A 19,428-nucleotide genomic window follows, 5' to 3' on the forward strand; every position below is an offset into this window, starting at 1 on the left:
AAGATGGCGCTCGCGACGGCTTTTAAGGTGGAATTGTCTCCCTTTTTGCGCATCACAGCCACGTTCTTTGTTCACCGTGTCATCGTGTGGAGTCCACGGTGGATACACAAAGACTGACGCACGCTACGCGCGGCGGGTTGCGTGTGCGTCGCGTGGTGGTGGAGCAAGACGGTCAAGAGATGGGTGGGGTGGGGGTGCCCGCCTACCCCATCACCACCAATCGGTTACGCAGGCGGCCACTGCAAGTCTTCGAGACGAAGAGGAAGACTGACCTTAATAATAATAATAATAATAATAATAATAATAATAATAATAATAATAATAATAATAATAATAATAATTCAATAATAAAAATAATTATTCATTTCTAAGCGCCTTTCAAAACTCTCAAGGTCACTTTACAGTCACGGGATAGGTTTTTTTTCCCTGTGGGTGAGCAGCGGCAGCCACACGCGCCAGCGTTCCCTCAAACCCGGAATAACTCAAATAGGTAGAAAGCGAGCTAGTTAACTAATAGATATCTAATAGCTAGCAAACTAGATAGCCAGCTAGGTAGCTAGCTAATAGATAGCAAATAGCTAAAAGTATAGTTTATACATATACCATACTTTTCATTCGTCCATTTCTCCCTTTGACAATTTTGCTGCTGTAAATTGCGAATTTCTCCATTGTGAGAAAAAACAAACATTTTCTTGTTTAATCTTACTCTATTAATGCGTTAATTTTGTAGTAAGTAGTCTGAACAAATCCACTATGTAAAAGATAGCAGACGTCAGGATAATTTTACAAGTAAAACTTTATTGGAATGATATTTATGTTGCAAAATATGGCGTTCACATTTGTTTGCCACTGCTGCTGTGACTTCCATTTGTTTCACGTCTGTCTGTGTGTGTGTGTGTGTGTGTGTGTGTGTGTGTGTGTGTGTGTGTGTGTGTGTGTGTAAATGAGTTTTTTTTTTTGTTTTAGTGTATTGTTAGATAAGCATCAGTGATGGTCCATTTCATTTGGGTAAAACCCTTTTCGATGTATGGACTCATTTTCAAGCTGGCTCCAAGTTAGTCTTGAGTGAGCCAAAGCTCAACAATCTCTTTGATTTGTGTTTTTGTTTTTAATGAGTATGGCGTCTGCTCTTAAAATAAATACAATAAAAGAAACAAATGAAATTGAGTTGCATTTTCTGGATCTTGATAGATAAATAAATACAGAAAACATAGGAGACTGCATCGAAGAAAAGGTTTCTTCAGCTGTCATCTGTACTTCTTTGAAGGTGTCGGACGGTTCGCTTCTCATCCAAGAGGCTTCGTCAGCGAACTAAAGTTTTGCTGGTAGTTTTGGCCCTTTACAAATATATATGTGTATATATATCCCTAGTGTCCTGCATTACAACAAACGCTTAGACCACATAGGCTTAGGTATGCTGATGAGGTGATACCAGAATAAATGGGGCAATCAGGCCAGTCGTAGACCCCATCAGTCAGACACAATAGAGGTAATCAGTCAGGACAATAGAAGTAATCACTGTAGCCTCAGGGAATAGTCCTCTGCTCCCCCCAACCTGAGAGCAGGGACCTATCATAGCAGAGGTCTGGCACCACCACCTCTGGACAGTAGGGATATATATATATATATAGGGCCAAAACTACCAGCAAAACTTTAGTTCGCTGACGAAGCCTCTTGGATGAAAAGCGAAACGTCCGACACCTAGTACAGATGACGGCTGAAGAAACCTTTTTATCAAGAGGATACAGTGTACTAAGAACCATTTTAGCCGTTCCAACGACTAGCTGCAGATGCTATCCCTTTTCTTGGGTTGTTGATATGATCAGATTTTTTTTTAAGACCATGACCACATGGAATAAAGCACATTTGAAAAAGAGTTGAGCACTGGGGATATTGAAAAACTTAAAAAAAAATCACACAGATAAGACCAATGACAGATCAAATAGTCTGCCTCAGATGGACCCTTTTAGGGCAATAATAACATGCAGAGCAGATGAGATCCAAGCACAGACACTACAAGCTTTTGTCCAGTCCACAAAATCAAATGGAAGGGCAAACATGTGGAAGACACAAATCAAATATTGAAAAAAAAAATCCCTTTTATTTTCCTTTGAATTGGGATCAGAAATTTCCATTTCCAACGTGAATAACGTTGATCCAATTTGCCCAACCGAGTCAAACCTGAGATACCATTTTGTAACGTCATAGAAATTGAATTGTCCATTCCCTTCGCCATGTCTTAACATTGGTGTGATACCAGATCACAGAGACACACGAAAACCTTTAAAATAATAATAATAATAATACCAATAAGACTTTAGTTTGCTGACGAAGCATCTTGGATAAGAAGTGAAACGTCCGACACCTTCAAAGAAGTACAGATGACGGCTGAAGAAACCTTTTCATCGATGGACCACTCCTGTACGACTGAGAGCTCACACAGACGTACAGATATGAATGCGAAAATTCAGCACATATTTCAGCTGACCCAATTCCAGTCTGTTGATTCTACCAAATGAACTTTGCCCTCTCTCTCTCTCTCTCTGGGCTGCACACGGGAAAGTTGCAATCATACCAGCAGGGAGGAAACCGTCAACAAGAGGGTTTCCCCTTGACGTGAATCTGAAGCTCACCTTCATGACAGACTATAATCCAAACATGAGACAAAATCATAAAGAAAGTAGAAGAGAAAAAAAAGGCAACGCTGCTGGTCCATCGATGAAAAGGTTTCTTCAGCCGTCATCTGTACAAATTTGAAGGTGTCGGACGTTTCGCTTCCCATCTAAGAAGCTTCGTCAGCAAACTAAAGTCTTACTGGTAGTATCAGCACTATATATATATATATATATATATATCCCTACTGTCCAGATATGGTGGTGCCGGACTCTAGGGATATATATATAGGGCCGATACTACCAGTAAGACTTTAGTTTGCTGACGAAGCTTCTTGGATGGGAAGCGAAACGTCCGACACCTTCAAATTTGTACAGATGACGGCTGAAGAAACCTTTTCATCGATGGACCATTCCTGTACGACTGAGAGCTTACACAGACGTACTGCTGGTTATCATTCTCTTGGCTCGATTGGCTTTCCTTCTTTTTGTGGCTGGTGCTTGTGATTGCGACAGGAGACGCTAACGCTTCCCCCTTACATCTCCAACTCGATCAGCCTAGCTCAGATTGCCCTCAGTTCCTTTATCGAATCCATCTGTCATTCACTCACGCACTTACTCTAGAACTCAGAAAACTCCTTGGCACATTTCTCATTGAAGGAAATGCGGATTTCTTCCTCTTCGTAGTCGTCAAAGTTGCTGGTGTCGCCCGGCCCTTTAAACTTGGGGACGAATGGAGCTTCCACCTGTTGATAATAAAAATACATTTCATTTTAAGCGCCTTTCAAAGCTCTCAAGTACACTTTACAGTCACAGACAAGCATACAATATAAATAACTTAACCCATAATAGACAAGCATAGGTACTATAATGAATAAAATACAATCACAAATAAAATACAGATATAAATAGAAACAAGAGAAAGAGCTACACAGAAAATGCCATTTTAAATAGGTGGCTTTTGAGATGGGATTTGAAGGTGGGAAGAGAATCCATGTTACGAATGTTGGGAGGAAGTGAGCAGAGCAGCTGAAAGCTCTGTCCCCCATCGTGCTGAGACGGGCAAGGGGGCACACAGAGGTGTCGGGAGGAAGACAATCTGAGGGACTGAGAGGGAATAGAAATTTGAAGAAGGTCAGATAGGTATGTTGGGGATCAAGGTTCTGGATAGCTTGAAATGTATGAAGAAGAATTTTAAAGTTGATTCTATATTTGACCGGTAGTCAGTCAGAGCTCTTGGAGGACGGACGGAGGTGATGTGGTGAAAGGATGAGGTTCTGGTGATGATGGACAAAAAAAAAGGACAATTTGCCTTCAAGACGACAAACAACGCAAAAGACAGAAAAACAGTGCTACTTTTTTCTGGTAAATGGCAATCCAGTCCGTTGTCGAAAACCACTTGTGTCCCTTAATGTCATTGACGCCGTTCTTGAGGTTTCCGTAGCGTTTCGTGAGATCAACCTGTGAATCAGACCAAAGCATTTCCTCCATTACCATTCGGCGATTAAACTTGGCACACCAAACCAAATGGAAAATGCTCATTCAAATAGCTGCAATGTTGTTGTTTTTTTTTTTTTTTTTAACCTGTAGCAGGTTCCTCAGGAGATCCTTCAGGTCGGAGCTGAAGTGAGACGGGAAACGCACCTAAGCCAGAAAACAGAGATACTTGCTAGTCTCCATCCGTCATCAATTTTTTTGACTTGACCAATACAGTGATACCTTGGCTTACGAACTTAATTGGTTCCCAGAAAGTGTGTGTAAGGAGAAAAGTGTGTATTCCAAACCTTAATTTCCCCTAGAAAACCATTAAAACGAGAATAATCCGTTCCTACGTCCCCATAAAACATAATTTTCAACTAAATTAGCATTAAAACTACACACAATATACCTTATTTTATGTATAAAAATGTGCTATGGTATTGTAATTAAAGAAATAAAACGTACAGTATAATAAAGTCGTTTTATTTATGTATGTTCTCTTCAAATTGTACAGATGGCTTGTGCGGGTTATTTGTGGCGCTTGATTGATGGGATATTTTAACCTTGCAGTCTACACTCTGCCTTTGAACTATCAATAAAGTTTCCCAACGGGCCTAAAATCTGACCAGAAATTCAAGGTCAAATGAAATATGTTGGTATATTTACTCAAATGTTATCAGCATGCTGTCAAACAGTTTCCCCCCCACAAGAGACAAAACTGCAACATACAGTTTGGAATACATAACTGTCAGTCAGTGAGTGAATCTTACCTTCCCGGATACAATCTTCTCATAGATCTGAATAGGCTGGTCAGCAAAGAAAGGCGGGTACCCTGCTGCCATCTCATAGACCAGTACGCCCAGCGCCCACCAGTCCACTGCCTTGTTATATCCCTAATTAGGATGAAAACATAGTCATGAGGCATCTCAAAAACACATTAAGAGTAGTAATAAAGCAGCTTGTCTCAGTAAAAGGAACTATACGACCTGAGTGACCCAAGTACAGTGGGGCCTTGGCTTACGAACTTAATTGGTTTCCAGACAGAGTGTGTAAGGCGAAAAGTGTGTATCCCAAAAAGTAATTTCCCATAGGAAACCATTAAAATGAGAATAATCCGTTCCCAAGTCTCCATAAAATATAATTTTCAACTAAATAAGCCTTGAAACTACAAACAATATACCTTATTCTACGTATAATAAATGTGCTACAGTATTGTAATGAAAGAAACACACTGCACCGTATAATAAAGTCGTTTTATTTACCTTTGTGATGGTTGTTGATGGCTTGATGGAATGGGGTTCAGACTTCCGGTTAGGCATCTTTTTCCAAAAAAGGCCGGTCTCATCTGCATTAAATACTTGCTGAGGTACGTAGCATTCTTCTTTCACCATTTCGAGGAATGATCCCTTCTAGGCTTCGGCAGCTTTACTGTCAGAACTGGCTGTCTCACCATGACGAGTAATGATCCGTTGCTCGCTTTAAAATCATCAGTAAACGGCGAACTTCCAGGTTGCTGATATCAGAGTGAATTTGCCGTGCAACACACGCACCTTTAATAGCTTTTCTGTTGCGAAGGATGGTAGCAATGGTGGACTAAGCATATCCGTACTGGGCCGCTAAATCAGACAAACGCACACCTCGTTCGTGTTTCTCAATGATCTCCTTCTTCTCCTCGACTGTAATTTTGTTTTGTGTGTTCTTTGGCTGAACACGAGCCTGAGGTGGGGTCTTTTTCGGTCCCGTAACAGCAAAAGTATCTGTAAAAAAATCCTTGCAGACGATCGACGTGTGCATTCAGATAGATGTTCGGTCGTGTGCTTTGGTGTTCTTCCGTCGAAGATTATTCCGCCAGCCATGGTGGGGCGGCGCTCCATGTGTATCCCGAAAAGTAATGCTTCATCCAAGGTTTAATTGTCATCAATTTAACGTTCGTAAACCGAAAATGTCGTAAGGCAAGGTGTTCGTAAACCGAGGCCCCACTGTAGTCTGTTTTGTGGCTTAATGTATTTTTACAGCTAATGACATTGATTGAGAATAAAATGTTGAATGTCAACCAAAGTACCAGCATTAGTTGATATAAAAATAAAAATATATTAAAAAAGTGGTTTACCTTGCTCAGAATGATTTCAGGGGCCAGATATTCTGGGGTTCCACAGAGTGTCCAGGTCCTGCCCTTGACACGTTTGGCAAAGCCAAAATCTGTCACCTTTGAGGGCAAAAAGATCACTGACTTAATTCTGAGTAGGTGCATCTGTCCATCCATTAAAGGACAACCGATACCATTTTTTTTGTTTACTAACTGACATCAGAAAAACGTTTAATAGCATGTAAAATACCCAAAACACGCAGGCTGATATTTTTAGTCAAATGCAAAATACCAATAAAAATGACTTAAAGTGTGCTAAAACAACTTCAAAATGACCTTGGAGATGCAGAGTTTCAGAAAGTCCCGCCCCCTTGTTCGTGACGTCCCGCCAGGATACTCCTTCACAAACTGCCTTGCTCCAGAATCAAAGCAATGGCTTTAGAGAGGCTATCTAGCTAGCTATCTTTTTGCTGTCCATTAGCTATTTACCTATCTCGCTAGCTCGCTATTTGCAGTCTATTAGCTATCTAACTAACTATCTGGCTATTTAGCTAGCTATCTATTTTCTGTCTATTAGCTATCTAACTAACTAGTTGGCTAGCTATCTATTTACTGTCTACTTGCTAGCTAACTATTTTGTTGGTTATCTAGCTAGCTATCTATTCGCTATCTGTCTCAATAGCAATGTAGATAGCCAGCTATTAACTAGCTATTAGCTAGCTAGCTTCCGGGTTGATTATTATTATGATTATGATTATTACTGTTGTATTCCTTCATAAAATGTACCTGTATGTAGCCCTGTTGATCAATGAGAAGGTTTTCCGGTTTTAAATCTCTGTAGATCAGGTCCAAAGCATGCAGGTACTCAAAGGTCAGAACAATTTGAGCGGCGTAGAACCGAGCATGAGGCTCACTGCAAACATAGGTCAACACGCACACGAGTACAAATGTATAAAACAACAATTGTCATAAATGCGCACCCCCCCCCCCCCCCAAAAAAAAAGAAATACTTCATGTCAACTGCATACTAACCTAAATCTGCCAATTCTCCGTAGATGGGAAAACATCTCTCCACCTGGCACATACTCCATGACCATATAAAGGTTTGTGTTATCCTGTTAAGAAAGTACAATTAAATTGATATAGAAATTCATATTTTTTTTGGTTATCACATAAAAAAAACAATAGTACTTTTGTATGTCATGAGAAAAAAGGTCCAAAAACTTGACATCCAACAACACAGTTGTTTTCATATATTTTCATTTAAACCCTAACGAAGGTGAAGGTCTTTAAAAGCAATTAAAAAGAATATTTCACTTCTTGTGAATGTTTGTTTCGTGATTGTATAAATCAATTTTCAAATCTGTACTTTATTTTTAGATTTACCCTGTAAGTCTATCATCCTTTTAAGGTTAAAATTTTGAGGTTAAAATCTTAACGAAAGAAAATTGTATAAAAGCCTTGAACCATATTAAAATACATTCCAGCAATAATGGAGAAAATGAAGACCTTGAAAGGACAACCGACACCTATGGACAAGTTGTGTCCATAATTTGTAAAATCACTTCAAATGACTTTTGACAAAGATTCCACCGCATATAGCTATATTTCAAGACTCGCGCGGAATATTCAGGAAGTCTTGTTTTCGAGTTGATGACGATCCCCTACGTGACGTCACGGAGGGAACGCCCCTGACCGAGAAACCGGCATACAATGCATTTTGGGTACTTTGTTTGGTCTGAAAACTTGGTGTTGATGAAAACAAGGAAAACTACATAAATAAAGCGTTGGTGAATCGTTGTGTGTTGCACCAAGACTACTATTTGATACTAGTTGACACAAATTGCCAGCAAACAAATCAGCCCGTTTTCAACGGAGCTTGGGCGCCATCTTGTGCATTTTCTGGGCGCTACATTTCAGTCCAGATGCCTCGAATTGATACGGAATGACTTCTTTAATCGATTGCAAACATTTGTGCTTTCCTCTTCAGAACTTTTTGAATCATATTCATAACTGGATGAGTAACAAGAAAGCATCTTCTCCCAATCTGAAGCCATTGTTTTGATTCTCCAGCAATGCAAGACGTCCTGGCGAACAAGGGGGCGGGACCTTCAGAAACTTGTCATCTACGAGGTCATTTTGAAGTCGTTTTGGGACACTTTAAGTCATTATTATTGGTGTTTTTCATTTGACTAAAAATATCAGCCTGCGTGTTTTGGGTATTTGAGATGCTATAAAACGTTTTTATGATGTCAGTTGGAAACAAAAATATGGTGTCGGTTGTCCTTTAAGTGGATAACAGCCAGCTGGGGACCAGGTAGAGGTCAACATGCAATCATCCACAACTGTGTAGAAACAATGAAAATGGTCTTACCTTGAACGAGTACTCTAACCGCACAAGAAAAGGAAAGTTGACAGCCTGAAGGATTCTTTTCTCATTCAGAGTGTGCTCGATCTGCTTCAGCTTCACCACCTAAAATGAAGAGAAAGAAAGTGAGAATTAAAATGGCCTCATTGTGGAACATGGCTGATATTTCACTTGTTTCATGAACTATAATGACACATCTGTGTCGCAAACACGGACATATAAATAAAACATATATAATATATATAAAATATAAATACAAAAAGTGTGGCTGATTATTAATGTGAAGATGCAGCTCTGAAACTTTAAAATGCTGATCATAAAATAATGGAAATACTCAAAATAAAAGAAATAATCCGTTACAGACGTGATAAAAATGAGAGTCGTGATGGCCAAATGAGGCATCATGAAGCAATGAGGCTTTCCATCCAAATGGTTTGCTTTTTTGGCAAATGCATCATGAGGCCTCATTTGCTCCACTTCGCCACCATGCGAAAAATAAATGTCATTACAGAGAGAGTGATTAAAAGGCTAATAATAATAATAATAATAATAATAAATAATAATAATAATAATAATAATAATAATAATCCATTTCATTCATAAGCGCCTGTCAAAATCCTCGAATGTATGGAAGGGGATTAGGACCAATAAATAATAAATAATAAATAATAAATAATAAATAATAAATAATAAATAATAATAATAACGAATAATAATAATAATAATAAATAATAAATAATAAATAATAAATAATAATAAACATTAAAAAAATTTATATATATATATAATAAATAATAAATAATAAATAATAAATAATAAATAATAAATAATAAATAATAAATAATAAATAATAATACATTTCATTTGTAAGCGCCTTTCAAAACACTCAAGATCACTTTACAGTCACTGGATCAGTTTTTCTGTGGGTGAGCAGCGGCAGCCACATGCGCCAGCGTTCACTCAACCCGGAATAACTCAAATAAATAAAAACCTAGCTAGCTAGCTAGCTATTAGATAGCTAATAGATAGCCAGCCAGCGAGCTAGCTAGCGAAGAGATTACTAATAGCCAGCTAACCAGCTAGTTAGCGAATAGATAGCTTTCCAGTTGGATAGATAACCAACTAACAGATAGCCAGCTAGCTAGCTAGCTAGCTAATAGGTGGCTGGATTCTCACTTTTATGTCAGAATTCAGACTTTAAAGTGCCAATCCTCACAATCCTCGCCTTAGGAAACTCATCCCACATCTCAGGTTTTGCCATACCGACAAACACGAATAACATTACAGTTCCTCAGTAATGTTTTCTGCGAGCATCCAAAGATAACAACACCACTTTCAAAAATTGCCATTGTGGCAGAGCGTGGACGCTGACCACTGGCCCGGACTGACCTTCTGCTTGTTGAGGATCTTCATGGCGTAATGCTGTCCCGTTTCTCGATGCCTCACCAGCATAACGCGACCAAATGAGCCCGTGCCCAAAGTTTTCAACCTCTCAAACTGCTCCAGGCAAGCAGTGTTCTGGAAAAACAAAAACAAAAATAAAAGTGTCAGTTTGATTTGCTTTCTTTGACAAAAGCATTTTAAAGGACAACCGACGCCTCTGGACAAGTTGCGTCTATAATTTGTAAAATGGCTTCAAATGACTTCTACTGAGCGCATTTGACAAAGATTATAGCGATATTTTACGTTTTCAGACTGGCGCTAAATATTCAGGAAGTCTTGTTTTCCAGTTGATGACGATGCCTGACGTGAGACAGACATTATTATTATTATCTGGCTATCCAGCTATCTATATAGCTAGCTAGCTGGCTAGCTATCTGGCTCGCTACAGACTATTGCTATTATCTATTGCAATCTGGCTATCCAGCTATATATAGCTAGCTAGCTAAAGTCTGTTTTATCGATATCTGGCTCGAAAAAATATCGATATAGCTAGCAATATTTGCTACCCTGTTTGCATGTAATTATCTATTTGCATATCTGTCGATATCTTCGCTATATATATCGATATAACTAGTTAACTATTAGCATTCTATCTGGCTAGCTATTAGCTATATATTAGCTAGCTTTCTATCTACGTATTTGAGTTACTTCCGGCTTGAGTGAACGCTGGCGTGTGTGGCTGCCGCTGCTCACCCACAGAAAAACATATCCTGTGACTCTAAAGTGACCTTGAGAGTTTTGAAAGGCACATAGAAATCAAATGCATTATTATTATTATTATTATTAGTCATATGGGACCTCATACATCCCCCTTGACTTCTTTTTTTGGGTCTTGATAGCACGTTTTTCATGATTTTGAACCACTGAGCTATTTGATAAGATAGTATACTTACACAGACATAGTATACTTACTGTATGGCAGTTTGTCTCACCTGTTCAGGGCTCTCCCATTTCTTGAGGAAGTCCTCTTTAGCTTTAGCAAGGAACTCCTTAACTGTTGGAAACAACACCCGCAATGCTTGATTATGTATTTATTTTTAAACAGGGAAAATATAAAGCCTTGATATTTTAATATTAACATTATTTAAAGCATAAAAATACTCAGCTGATGCAGTTTTACGTATTTGTATTGATATCTTACAACAGTGTCTGAAATAATGTCTAATAATGGCAGACATAATATTATTATTATTATTTATTCTGACTTCGAAATCTTCGGAACTTCGGTTCATTTTGGTAATTTGCATACACGGCACAGCAGCCAATCAGAAGCCTGCTTCATGCTTCCAGCCTTTCCCGAGTGTTATAAGGTCGTGCATTGCGTATCGTTTTCCAAAGTAGATGCACAGAACCTCAGCCCCACAAGATTCAAAAGAAGCTAACAAAATTTATGACGCTACAAAACGTAAACGTACATCGTACCTACCACAAATGCTACTTTGCTTAATTTCCGATAAATATCCCTGGCTGTAGATTTTCCTCGAGTTGTCGTTTGTCGTCATGGTACACAATGCAATGTTCGCATTGCGTTGTCTGCTAAAAGCCACTAAGCGCCTTTCATAACTCTCAAGTACACTTTACAGTCACGGTTTAATGTAAATTTACCTTTTGTAGCGTCACAAATTGTGTTAGCTTCGTTTTGAATATTTCTTCTGTGCATCCATCGATGAAAAGGTTTCTTCAGCCGTCATCTGCAGTACTTCTTTGAAGGTGTCGGACGTTTCGCTTCTTATCCAAGATGCTTCTTCAGCGAACTAAAGTCTTACTGGTAGTTTCGGCCCTATATATACATATATTTATATCCCTACTGTCCAGACATGGCGGTGCCGGACTCTGCTATGATAGGTCCCCAGAGTCCGGCATTGCCATGCCTGGACAGTAGGGATAAATATATAGAAGCAGAGCTACCAGCAACATTTAAGTTTGCTGACGAAGCTTCTTAGATGAGAAGCGAAACATCCGACACCTTCAAAGAAGTACAGATGGCGGCTGAAGAAACCTTTTCATCGATGGACCACTCCTGTACCACTAAGAGCTTCCACAGACGTTCTGTGCATCTATTTTTAACATAAGGCCTCATATGAAGAGGATGGCAACGGCCATGCAGGTGATGCTCAGGTGTAAAACGTACTGTTTTTGCTCTACTCACCACTTTCCATCTCGCTTCCCTTCCGAGCCGTGGGAGCGTTGCCCATGATGACAAGCTGTCGACGGGCGATCAGTCGCTCTCGGGCTCCTGCCAAGCAGGTCGATTAGGACTACGAGAGCGTATTTTCCTAAATCCGAACAAGGTGTTGATCTTGAACGGGCTGTCCGCTGCCGATGCCGCGAGGCTCGCTCACCAAGCCGATTTGAAGCGACAATCCCGGGTTGCAGAGGAGCCAGTCTTCTCTGCCTCAAGCGAGGCCCCCCTCTCCGGCTTTCCAACCGTCAACACAGGCTTCCCAAAACATCAATAAATTAATAAATGGAAATGACGTGGGGGAAAAAAACAGTACGGATTGACAGTCCAAAGCGTTCGCTCTTAGCAACCTGAGGCTTTTTCAAATCCACTGTCCACCATATCGATGAGAATTCACCCAAATCAACATTGGCCCCCCTTTCAGTAGCCCCGGAGATGAGCAAGATGACGGAACTACGGTCCAGAGAATGTCCCGCCCACTCTAGCTAAATCTCGGATGCCATTGGTTAATCGTCGACGGCGACGTCAGACTCCGAACTGTGATTGGTCTTCGACATTCGTCACTAAACCAAGGTGGGCTGGTGGGTGGAAGAGGGGCAACGTCATCGATATTTTCCTCCGTCGCTGTCCTGGCGTGGCAGGACCGTGACAATGTTTGCATGCTGTTGTTTCACTGCTGTTTGTATCGCACGTTTGAATCACTCTAAAGATGGAGACGAGCTTCAAATCGATCCGTCGTATCCACCCCCCCCCCCAACCTCTCACTCGAAGCGACTCGTACAGTGACGTCAACCAAGAACTATTTTTAGAAATGTTGGTCAGAATGGAACGTACGCGCAGCGCGTGCATGCGTGGCTAGCTTGGCAGGACGCGGGGAGGGACACACAACGAGAGAACGCGGCTTTTTCTGCAATTAATAATAATACATTTAATTTCAAGCGCCTTTCAAAACACCCAAGGACATTTTACAATTAAAAAACAAAGCACACAACAATAAAACCCATAAGTAAAATGCTAACTAATAAAATAGCAGATTGAACTACACATTGAAAGCAATTTTAAACAGATAGGTTTTGAGGTGGGACTTGAAAATAGGGAGGGAGTCAATATTACGGATGTTGGGTGGAAGTGAGTGGCTGAAAGCTCTGCATCCCATCGTGGTGAGACGGGCAGGGGGCATAGAGGTGAAGGGAGGATGAGGATCTGAGGGAACGGAGATTGGAAGCAGCTCAGACAGATAAACAACGTACGATTGAAATGGAAGCATATTATCATTGTGCAAACTAATTTCACCGCCTTGTTATTTTGGTATAAAATTGTTGTTTACATTTTTTTGTCTGCGTAAGCTCGCAGCCGTACAGGAGTGGTCCATCGATGAGAAGGTTTCTTCAGCCGTCATTTGTACTTCTTTGAAGGTGTTTCGCTACTCATCCAAGAAGCTGAGTCAGAAAAACGAAAATTTTGCTGGTAGCTCTATATAGATATATATCTACTGTCCAGAGGTGGCAGTGCCAGACTCTGCTATGATTGGTCCCTGCTCTCAGGTTGGGGGGGAGCAGAGGACTACTCCCTGCGGCGACACTGATTACTTCTATTGTCCTGCCTTAGTATGGGGTCTACGACTGGCCTGTTTGCCCCATTTGCTTTGGTATCACCTCATCAGCATCACTAAGCCTATGTTGCCTAAGAAATCGGTTGTAGGAACGATGCAAATGGAATCCAAATTTTTCCTGCTGTTGCCTAGCAACGAGTGATGCTGCATTTTTATGAATGGAATTGAGAAGAGCAATGGAGTCGGGGAGGGGAGAGAGTGAGCTGACTCTCACTGACTGTGTCATTGTGCTTCTTTTTAGCCTCACGTGTTAGTCATCGGGAGACCAGTTTTGTTGACAACAAACCTATGATGTCGAGGGATCACAGTGCGGCGATATTTAGTTCATAATTATAACAAGGACAACCGACACCATTTTTTGTTTGCCTGATTGTCCCATTTGTGGTCTAAGCAGTCTGTGGTAATAACAAATCCATATTAAACCTCACCCCACCATGGCGATTTAGTGAAGGGTTTTGCTTTTTTTTTTTTTAATTAAAAATAGCTTCTTTTCATCTAGGACTATTCCCTGAGAATTGAAGATGAAGTCCTTTTTTTTGTTCCTTTCATTGTACAGTCCTAAATTTTAATTTTAAAATAATCTCTTAGATTTGTAGATCTTTTACAACTCATCAAACTGCCTTTTAAATTCATGAATTTAAAATAAAACAGAGGCGGTGAGTTTAGTAAGTATCATTTTAATGAACATTCAACAGCGTAAAAAGAGAAGATACACAAGATGAGAATGGTGAAAAGAGATTTTCATTCAATGTGCTTGACTTTGGCTATTGTTCGCACGCGAAACCTTCATATTTCCTGATGAGAAGTTCCATCCCTAAGCAAGTCGGTCTGTGTTTTGGGGTTTGACACTCCGCAGGTGTCGGCCAGTATTCGATCCAGGTTTTCTCTCCAAGAATATAGTGGAAGCTGAAGAGGATAAAAAGAATAATAATGATAATAATAATAATATATTCCATTTATAAGCGCCTTTCAAAACTCTCAAGGACACTTAAAGGACAACCGACGTCTCCGGAAAAGTTGTGCCCATATTTTGTAAAATCACTTCAAAATGACTTCTACTGAGTGTATTTGACAAAAACGACACTGCATATAGCTATATTTTACGTTTTAAGACTCGTGCTGGATATTCAGGAAGTCTTGTTTTCGAGTTGATGACGATGCCTGACGTGACGTCACGGAGGGAACGCCCCTGACTGAGAAAGCGACACACAATGCATTTTGGGTACTTTGTTTGGTCTGAAAACTTGGTGTTGATGGCGAAATTAGAAGGAAAAAAACATAAATAATGTGATAGTGAATCATTGTGTGTTGCACCAAGGCTACTATTTGATACTAGTTGACACAAATTCCTAGCAGACAAATCAGCCCATTTCCAACGGAGCTTGGGCGCCATCTTGTGCATTTTCTGGGACGTTACATTGGAGTCCAGACGGCTCGAATTGATACGGGAGGACTTCTTTAATGGATTGCAAACATTTATGCTTTCCTCTTCAGAACTATTTGAATCATATTCATAACTGGATGAGTAACAAGAAAGCATCTGAATCTGAAGCCGTTGTTTTGATTCTGGAGCAAGGCAGTTTGTGAAGGATTTTCCTGGCGTGACGTCACAAACAAGGGGGCGGGACTTTCTGAATCTCCCCATTTCCGAGCTCATTTTGTGGCAGTTTTGGGACACTTTAACTCATTTTTATTGGTGTTTTGCACTTGACTAAAAATATCAGCCTGCGTATTTTGGGTATTTTAGATGCTATAAAACGTGTTTCTGATGAAAGTTAGGAAACCAAAAAAATGTTGTCGGTTGTCCTTTAAAAATCACACGCTGATATCCACACTAAACGTCCTTGATGAAAACAAAAGAGGTCGCCCTCACACACATTTCACACATCCGGAGACTTACGTTTGTTTCTGGTCATCTCTGTGAATATCTTTCGATGCGCCCATGATTAAATAGGACTTGCCGATGTCCAACTCTAAAGCATCCCTGCAGTGTGGATAACTGAGGAATGTGCGAAGTTTCCCTTGGGCACCCATATCTTTATTTCCTGTAATGACAACATGAGAGAAGAAATAAAAATGAATGAAAAAAAAACATCATGTGAGCATCAACATTCTTTGAAAAAAGGATTTGGTGTCAGGGATATTAATAATAATAATAATAATAATAATAATAATAATAATAATAATAATAATTGGTCCAATGAGGTCAAAATCTTAGCGAAAGAAAATAGGTTCGAAAAGGGAGTAAAAGAAGCTATTTTCATAAAACAGCAAAACCCTTCACTAAATCGCCATGGTGGGTGAGCTTCAAGTTGTATCGTTTGTACAACCGACAGGCAACATTGGCTTAGTTATGCTAATGAGGGGTTGCCAGCACAAATGGGGCAATTGGGCCAGTCGTAGAACTCATACTCAAGCAGGACAATAGAAGTAATCAGGGTAGCTGCAGGCAGTAGTCCTCTGCTTCTCATCTTTTTTACAATGCAACATTTTTAGCTCAACAAACACGCCGTTTGTTTCCTGAAAAGTCAGCATTTTGCCCGACACCAGTCCCACGTGAGAGATTAAATGTCAATATTTCCAAAGTCAATAAAAATCCAATCCCACCTTCTTTGATGACTTGCATCACTCGTGCCGTGTAGATGTCAGTTGACAGACCGTCTTGAAATTGTTCCAATTGGATGTGGTACACTGAAGAAAGACAAGTGACACATGACCCTCTTTCTTACTCATTCTCACAATCACCTGACACAAGAACTCAAATCAAGTGATACCTTGGTTTACGAACTTAATTGGTTCCCAGGCGGAGTGTGTAAGGTGAAAAGTGTGTATCCCAAAAATTAATTTCCCATAGGAAACCATTAAAATGAGAATAATCCGTTCCCAGGTCCCCATAAAACATCATTTTCTAATTTTAAAAGTCTTAAAACTACACAAAATATACTTTATTTAATGTATAATAAATGTATAATGTCTAATAAATGTGCTATGGTATTATAATTAAAGAAATAAACTGTACTGTATAATAAAGTCATTTTATTTACCTTTGTGATTCAAAAAAAAAAGTTTGTATGCCAAGGTAAAATTTTCATAAATGTAACATTCGTAAACCGAAAAGTTCGTAAGGCAAGTGGTTCGTAAACCGAAGTATCACTGTACAGTACTGTCGTGTACGTTCTCTTACCAAAGTCTATCTTGCTGGTTGGGGTACTCTCACAAGACTTTTCTGCACGCAAATCATTACTGATTTGACCTTTCTTTTGTAGACTGCAGTTCTCTGGGTGCGAAGGAAAAAGATTATGATGAGTTCGTTCTCATTTATGCAGCTGAATTTCTTTCTTTGTATGTTTTTTTTTCCTCCCCAAAAATTCACACGATAAGAAATGACATTTGTCATCCATCTTACCTTCAGCACAGGTACATTCGTTCTTTGTGCAGAGTTTCAGCAGCTGACCAGCTCTCCTCTCGGGATGGTAGAATTTCACACAATGCCTCTCTACAAAAGGACAAGCAGTTTTTGTTGAGCTAACAAGAGACCAAACAAAGTACCCAAAATGCATTGTGTGTCGCTTTCTCAGTCAGGGACGTTCCCTCCGTGACGTCACATCAGGAATCGTCACCAACTCAAAAACAAGACTTCCTGAATATTCAGCGCGAGTCTTAAAAGGTAAAATATAGCTCTATGCCGTGGAATCTTTGTAAAATATGCTCAGTAGAAGTCATTTGAAGTGATTTTACAAATTATGGACACAACTTGTCCGGAGGAGTCGGTTGTCCTTTAAAGGTGCGCGTTATACACGGGTGCGCGTTATACTCGAATAAATACGGTATGTATTTTTTCATAAATGTTGTTTACTGTCTCCCAATTGATTATTGAATCGTACAATGCAGCTGCAAGAACAGTTTTTCATTCCATCATCTTTATCTGGATCATTATCACAATTATTTTAAATAATACATTCTGACATTTTGTTGAAAAGTGGCCCGTATGCGTGTGTCTGGCTCTCACTGAAAATCATTTCTAAATATTTTACTTATATGGCTCTCTTAGTCAAAAATGTTCCCGACCCCTGCGTTACAGCAACAATAGATATCTTTGACTGCGTCTATTCTCAAGTCAATCCGGATCTTTGGATGTCAATCTAAAAATACCGCACATGCCAAAAATCATGTCCATATCCTATTCCACATTTGTCCATTAAAGAATATCTATCAAGATAAAAATAGATCTCATTTTTTCTATGCACCAGATAACAACACAATGGGAGGCAGAAATGTCTGTAACTCACGATCATAGTATTCATAAACAGACACAGCAGCGGGTTGTAAAATGCCCACTTTCAGGGTCTGGATGATCCGAAAGCTGATTTCCTCACGACGCTTATGAGAGACCTGTGGAGACGGTATAAACAAAAGGTGAAGCGGCTCTAGGTGATGGAAAAAGGGGCGAGATGAAAAGTTGTCTGTCTTACTTTGTCCAAATAGATGATGAGAGAGCCCTTCTCTGATAAGACTGTGTTCATCTCATACTTGGAAATGGTGGGGGCGTGTCCTTTAGCCAGCTACGTAGAAATATACAATCTTAGAAACTGCTTTGATGCTATTATGATAATACAGTGATACCTTGTCTTACGAACTTAATTGGTTCCCAGAGTGTGTAAGGCGAAAAGTGTGTATCCCAAAAATTAATTTCCTATAGGAAACCATTAAAATGAGAATAATCCGTTCCCAGGTGCCCATAAAACATAATTTTCTACTGTACTTTCGAATTTTCTGCGCCATAAAACGACACAAAATATACCATATTTTATGTATAAGAAATGTACTATGGTATTATAATTAAAGAAATAAACTGTACTGTATAATAAAGTCATTTTATTTACCTTTGTGATGGTCGTTGATGGCTTGATGCTTGGGAATTTCAACCTTGCAGTCTACACTCTGCCTTTGAACTATCAAAGTTGAAATCCATTTTCTCACACTCTCTCTCTGTCGTCTGCCTGTCTCTTTAATGTTTAAATCCCACCCCCTCACTGCTGCTTTCTTGACCAATCACATGGCTTTAACCGAATACTAGGGGCGGGGACAAAAATGAGTCGGCTGCCATTTTCTTGTTAGGAGAACGGGCTCGTTCGCGTAACGACACATCACTCATTGTGGCGCTCCGTGTGTATCCCGAAAAATAGTTTGTATGCCAAGGTAAAATTTTCCTAAACATTCATAAACTGAAAAGTTCGTAAGCCAAGGGGGTTCGTAAACCGAGGTATCACTGTACAAGGTTCGTCTGTGAGGGCTCATACCAAGTTCAGGTCGTTCTTATCAACACGGAATCCAGTCAACAAGCCGATGTCCAAGATTGTCATGGATGCGTCATGCTCTTTGTTGTTATAACTGCTCAGATACCAGACATTTCATGATGAAGTAAAACAGAATCACATTTTATCCGTACACAGAGAAGCAGTGCAAAAATCATTTGTTATTATTCATTATTATTATTATTATTATTATTACTACTATTATTATTATTACTTTCGGGTTGCGTGAACGATGGCGCGTGTGGTTGCCGCTGCTCACCCACAGAAAAACTTAGCATGTGACTGTCAAGTGACCTTGAGAGTTTTGAAAGGTGCTTATAAATGAAATGTA

At 39.7% G+C, this 19,428-nt stretch overlaps 2 protein-coding genes across 2 annotated transcripts in view; both read right to left on the reverse strand.

The window, feature by feature from the left end:
- Nucleotides 1-2,957: 2,957 nt before the first annotated feature.
- Nucleotides 2,958-12,648, reverse strand: prkacab (protein kinase, cAMP-dependent, catalytic, alpha, genome duplicate b). Its single transcript, XM_089005930.1, has 11 exons — nucleotides 12,138-12,648; nucleotides 10,921-10,982; nucleotides 9,935-10,063; nucleotides 8,552-8,650; nucleotides 7,210-7,292; nucleotides 6,964-7,090; nucleotides 6,202-6,297; nucleotides 4,862-4,984; nucleotides 4,197-4,256; nucleotides 3,969-4,073; nucleotides 2,958-3,358 (listed from the first exon to the last, which is right to left on the reverse strand). The coding sequence occupies exons 1-11, from the start codon at nucleotides 12,181-12,183 to the stop codon at nucleotides 3,233-3,235; spliced, it is 1,056 nt and encodes a 351-aa protein (XP_088862056.1). The 5' UTR covers nucleotides 12,184-12,648; the 3' UTR covers nucleotides 2,958-3,232.
- Nucleotides 12,649-14,443: 1,795 nt separating this feature from the next.
- The window catches only part of LOC148892994 (complement C3-like), a 29,348-nt gene continuing 24,363 nt past the window's right edge, over nucleotides 14,444-19,428 (reverse strand). The window contains exons 36-43 of the mRNA XM_089005929.1: nucleotides 19,083-19,173; nucleotides 18,255-18,344; nucleotides 18,072-18,174; nucleotides 17,189-17,278; nucleotides 16,967-17,059; nucleotides 16,390-16,473; nucleotides 15,683-15,827; nucleotides 14,444-14,688 (exon numbers count right to left, since the gene is read on the reverse strand). Of these exons, the coding sequence (XP_088862055.1) occupies nucleotides 14,547-14,688; nucleotides 15,683-15,827; nucleotides 16,390-16,473; nucleotides 16,967-17,059; nucleotides 17,189-17,278; nucleotides 18,072-18,174; nucleotides 18,255-18,344; nucleotides 19,083-19,173 (838 nt within the window). The 3' untranslated portion in view covers nucleotides 14,444-14,546. The remainder of the gene's footprint in view (nucleotides 14,689-15,682; nucleotides 15,828-16,389; nucleotides 16,474-16,966; nucleotides 17,060-17,188; nucleotides 17,279-18,071; nucleotides 18,175-18,254; nucleotides 18,345-19,082; nucleotides 19,174-19,428) is intronic.

Source organism: Hippocampus bargibanti, linkage group LG10, assembly GCF_051943395.1.
Source record: "Hippocampus bargibanti isolate YZ-2025 linkage group LG10, ASM5194339v1, whole genome shotgun sequence".
Classification (NCBI taxonomy): domain Eukaryota; kingdom Metazoa; phylum Chordata; class Actinopteri; order Syngnathiformes; family Syngnathidae; genus Hippocampus; species Hippocampus bargibanti.

What these genes read in the sequence shown, in the direction of transcription:
- prkacab (XM_089005930.1), bottom strand. Translation starts at nt 12,183, where the DNA reads ATGGGCAACGCTCCCACGGCTCGGAAGGGAAGCGAGATGGAAAGTG. An exon ending in GGTTAGAGTACTCGTTCAAG is followed by an intron (nt 7,293 to 8,551) that starts GTAAGACCATTT and finishes CTTTCTTAACAG; the next exon opens with GATAACACAAACCTTTATAT. An exon ending in AGAAGATTGTATCCGGGAAG is followed by an intron (nt 4,257 to 4,861) that starts GTAAGATTCACT and finishes TTTCTGGCTTAG; the next exon opens with GTGCGTTTCCCGTCTCACTT.